The 5,000-nt window shown below is 46.5% G+C and overlaps 1 protein-coding gene across 2 annotated transcripts in view; it reads right to left on the bottom strand.

Annotated features, from left to right (window-relative positions):
- The window catches only part of pax5 (paired box 5), a gene marked incomplete at both ends in the record, with an annotated part of 48,418 nt that overhangs the window by 15,922 nt on the left and 27,496 nt on the right, over nt 1–5,000 (bottom strand). For both annotated transcript variants that reach the window (XM_079998409.1, XM_079998410.1), the window contains one exon: nt 4,768–4,868. In XM_079998409.1, coding sequence (XP_079854535.1) covers nt 4,768–4,868 — 101 coding nt within the window. The remainder of the gene's footprint in view (nt 1–4,767; nt 4,869–5,000) is intronic.

Raw genomic sequence — 5,000 nt, 5'->3', positions numbered from 1 at the left:
TGAGATGAGAGATTGAAGGAGGGGATGAGGAGGAAGGAGGAAGACAATGAAATTAATAACGGTTAAATAAAATAAGTTCATGAGGTGCATACAGAAAACCCCCAAAACTAAATAACATAATAGATTAGATAGATGTTTGGGATTCTCTCTCTCTCTCTCTCTCTCTCTCTCTCTCTCTCTCCCTCTCTTTCTCTCCCTCTATCTCTCTCTCTCTCCCCACAGACAAACACACACACACACACAAACACACACACACATAAAGCAGTTTAGTATAGTGACTCAGATTTGAGAAGGTAATGGTTTGGTCCAAATCTTGCATCAATAACAGATGAGCCCTAATCGGCTTGCTGACAAACACACACACACACACACACACACACACACACACACACACACACACACACACACACACACACACACACACACACACACACACACACACACACACACACACACACACACACCTGAACTCAGCCCTTCTAGCCCACCACATTTGCATAATAGTATTTCCTCCTCTCTCTATTCCCTATCTAGCGCCCAAATTTCTCAAATCTCTCTCTTACACACACACACACACACACACACACACACACACACACGCACGCACACAAACAGATACATGCCACATTGTCTCCCTCAGTGGTCCTGATGGAAAAAAGCTCAACTATAAACAAATAGAATTCCCTCAGAGGACCTCAAACTGAGACAGGGGATTGGGGGGAAGGAATTCATCTCCGGGCAAACTAAGCGTAGCAGCAGAGGGAATGCCACACAGCTACACACACAAATACGCACACACACCCAATAGACCATTCTCTGCTTTCCTTTGCTATCAAAGTAAAAAGTCAACATCTTACAAACATCATTTGTTTTGCATGTATTAACAAACAATGATTTGAATTAGATAAGGATAATTCAATTATTACGAGTTAGTCAAAAACATTTGTATCTGAGGAGTAGATCGAGTCATATCGAATGAGCTCAGAAATCTCAGTATCAGAATCGGTTTATCCGCCAGGTACATTTACTGTACACATACTAGAAATTGGTTCTAGTGATTAAAATGATAATAAAATGAAATAAAATAAAATATATAAATAAAACACTTAAATATAGACAAATAGCCCCAAAAAAATATCAAAACTGTTGGTTAGATATACAAGATTATACTAAATATTACATTACATTACATTTAGTCATTTAGCAGACGCTTTTATCCAAAGCGACTTACAATTATTCAAACACCGACGGACGCAGCCATCAGGAGCAATGAGGGGTTAAGTGTCTTGCTCAAGGACATTACAGCATGCTAGCAGGAGGAGCCTGGGATCGAACCAGCAACCTTTAGATTACTAGACCACCAGCTCTACCTCCTGAGCTACCGTCCCCCCAAATATCCTAACTGCGACACTATGCACAGCATATATTATTGATATGGGTATATGGAGTATAAATTATAAATAGGAATTATTACTATGAACCAACTATCTTGTAACCAACTATCAAGACTTTAAAGATTAAATGACATTCCTGGATTGACATCCCATGACCTTCCTCCATGATGTTGCGATGCTGCCACCACGACATACTGTAGGTGTGAAGGCCTGTAAGAACGTGTGTTCCTGTGCAGCACAACCCGGCCAGTTTTTCCTCAACAGGACTAATTTTAGTCGGTGGGAAATTTGGGGCAATCCAACTGACCGAGTCACCAGAACCGACGCATCCTTATGATTTTTAAGCATTCTGGGCGGAGTTTTGGACTACGAAAGGTGAAGATAAGGTCTGCAATCCAAACGCTCGGCTTCCTGCCTGGGGTTTTAGAAGGGAGGGATGGATGGGCAAAAATGAGAGCTGGTGCGGTCTCCCCTCTGCAGCCGTAACCTGTGTAAAATAAGTTTTTGCCCCGAGACTTCCCTCCCGCCCTCTGTTCCTCGCCACCTCCCCTCTCACTATCCTTCTACTGTACATCACATTGGGCGGGCGGGCACTAGGACCCAGCGGCAGAAGTGGGGGACGGTTGGGGGGGCGGCCGTCAGCGCCGCTGATTTATCACCTGGGTAATAAGAAGTGATTGAAAGGAAATTCAAATGAACTCTCTTTGACAGGCACACATGCAAACACACACTCACACAGACACGCATGAACAGATGCAGACACACAGAAACACACACGCACACACTCAAATTAATGCCGCGGCTTAATAGACCAAAGGACTGGAGGAACCGGGAGAGGAGGGAGGGATGAGATAAAAAAAAAAAGTACGGGACGTTGGGGGGGGTTGGAGGGACGAAAAGAGTGACGGAGACAGAGGGTGCAAGGGGTGACAAAAAAAAAGGTTAAGAACATCATCTCTCCAGGTGAGGAGGGCGAAAGAGAAAGTCATTCGCCGTAAATAATATGACAACACTGAAATGAGTCTCACGTTCTTCAAGAGTCTATATTCTCTTGCAGATTGTCTGCGTTCCCCTCTCCGTCTCTCTTTCTGTAGTTCACAAATGAACATGCGCGCGCACACGCACTCACATACACACACACACACATACACACACACACACAGTCACACACACTACAAAGGCAGCAACATCAACAGCAGGGCCAAGTCTATGAAGCGTCCTTTTTAGACACGTCAGTCACAACACGACATGACCCTCCTTGACCACACACACACACACACACACACACACACACACACATACACACACACACACACACACACACACACACACACACACACACATACACCTCGGCCCACATACCAACGAGGCCGAGCCGGGGCTGTCATTGTGTCAGTGTTAAGAGTATGACTGTCAATCATTCCCTCTGGGAGAGGCAGTCTGGGAAAAATGTGCGGTGGGGTAGACAGGATGAGGTAGAGGAAGATAATACGGACTGACATGCATGTGTGTGTGCGTGCGTGGGTGTTTGTGTGTGTGTGTGGGTGCACATGCGCATACTTGCGCCTCCTTTGTAATCACAATGCAGTTCCTAAAGCCCGTTTGACCCTGGGCCGGCACGGAGGTTAATGCCCCTATCCCTGACCCCGACCCCTATGGCTTGGCTATGCTGAGAGAGGACACTGACCTATGAATCCTGGGTATTATAGTCTGGAGTCCTAGTCTATAGAGCTCGGCCAGCCAATCCCTGTCGACCCCTCACCCTGTGCCACTCTAGTCCCCATGTCGGGCAGCGCTGGCTGAATGGGAGATAAAGCCAAACTCTGCCCTGCGGGTCTTAGGTTGCGGTCCGCTCGTGGTTTGATTCACCGGTCTTCGAATGGTGTGTTTGTCCTCTTGCCCTCAACATCGACTGAATAAATAGAACATATTAGGGTTGAAACACAAACTATTTTCCTTAAGACTTTCAAAGGGATTAGGCTGCGAGGGCTATAAATTAGAGGATGTTTGAGGAAGGTAGGGGGAATATCAAACACCGGCCAGTTGTTGTTGTTTTGTTATTCAGCATACTTACACCTGTCCATTCCGCTCAAATTTACATCAGGCTGTAGCTCGGAAGGACGGCCCCGAGTCCATTACGATTCAATACGGTCGCACAGGCAGACGCACAGGCGAGCGCAAACTAAAGCAGGCGCGCATTCCCAGAATGCATCATCAGCAGCATGCGGCCGGCTCCATAGGCGTCCAGGAGCAGCAGGAAGTGAGGTCATAATGAGAGCTGGGTCAATACACTCATTAACCCCCCCAGTGTGTCTAGATTATAGGAATGTCAATAGGCCGGGCTTGACTGATTCTCCATTACAGCCATCACAATGTTTATCATACCAAAACCACACACACGCAGAATTCAGATAGACCAGACGAACAGGTGATCGGAGAAAACAGAGCTGGACGCCGACATTTTCACTTCGTTCACATAGGAAAGTGACCCATTGAAAATAAATGTTATTAACAAATTCAAAATGTTTTGCGTGTATTTCATTTTGTATTAAAAAGGGTATAGCATGGCAAGGCACGGAAAGGCATAGCAAGGCAGGGCAGGCGGTTTAGCATAAAACTGAGCTGAGCAAATTGGAAGCACCAGTTTTCGGAAGCACCATTCGCACACTGAAGGATTTTTTTGGATCCAAAATGGCTTGCCAAGCTCTGCTGTGAACTGGTGCGTATCAATAGATCTGCTCACATAAAAGTGCAGCGGAAAGAAAAGGATGACTAGAAGATCAAACAGGTTGATTGGTTCAATTTTTAAGGCACTACAATTCAGATCACAAGTTTGTCGGGATATCGGTTCCCAGCAATTGACATACAGTAGATATCTGTTGGGAAACACAGTATATTACACTGCAAAATATCGTCAGATCATTGAGCTGCACCCATGGCGGAAGCTAGCGGAAACATGACGGTATCTCCCATAGTGAGAATAAATGCCTTCTCAGGAAGCATCCACACCTGCCCTCATGTGAAGCTGCGATCGAGCAACTTCGGCTTGGCAAAATGTAAGATGATCCTGGTGTTGTCCATGAAAAGTGGGCTTGCTACACCCGAGGACTTCTGGTTACTCAATTGTGAACCACTTTATTTATCTAGAAACTTTGCTCATGTCGTTCCTGCATTTTCATGGACATTTGGATCATGCATTGGCCACCACCTTGATTGGAGCCCCCCGCGAGTTTTGTTGACCCTAGACCATTTGCCTCAGCCCAGATCCTGCACGATGCCACACCCTTACCTTGCCAGAGTCAGGGCTCACATAGAGGTCAGAGCTGGATTGGACTGGACAGGGGGGCTGTCTGTCAAACAGGCGATCCAATACCTCGATCTGCTGTGGCGAGAACAGCTCCCCTCTCATCTGCTTCCTGAGGAAGTCCCGCCCGCCGTGACCATGACCGTTGGTCAGCGGTGACTCCTGCAGCCCTGCAGGGGGAAGGAGGGGGGATCGGGGGTTGGAAAGGGACACCAGAGTGAGACAACATCTAATGAAGAAGGATAAATCTGAGAGAGGAGAAGGAAATAGAGGAGAGGTATGAGAGGAAACCTCCACCCCTC

This window comes from Zeus faber, assembly GCF_960531495.2.
Source record: "Zeus faber genome assembly, chromosome: 4".
NCBI lineage: Eukaryota > Metazoa > Chordata > Actinopteri > Zeiformes > Zeidae > Zeus > Zeus faber.
This window is presented reverse-complemented; position numbering and strand designations above follow the sequence as displayed.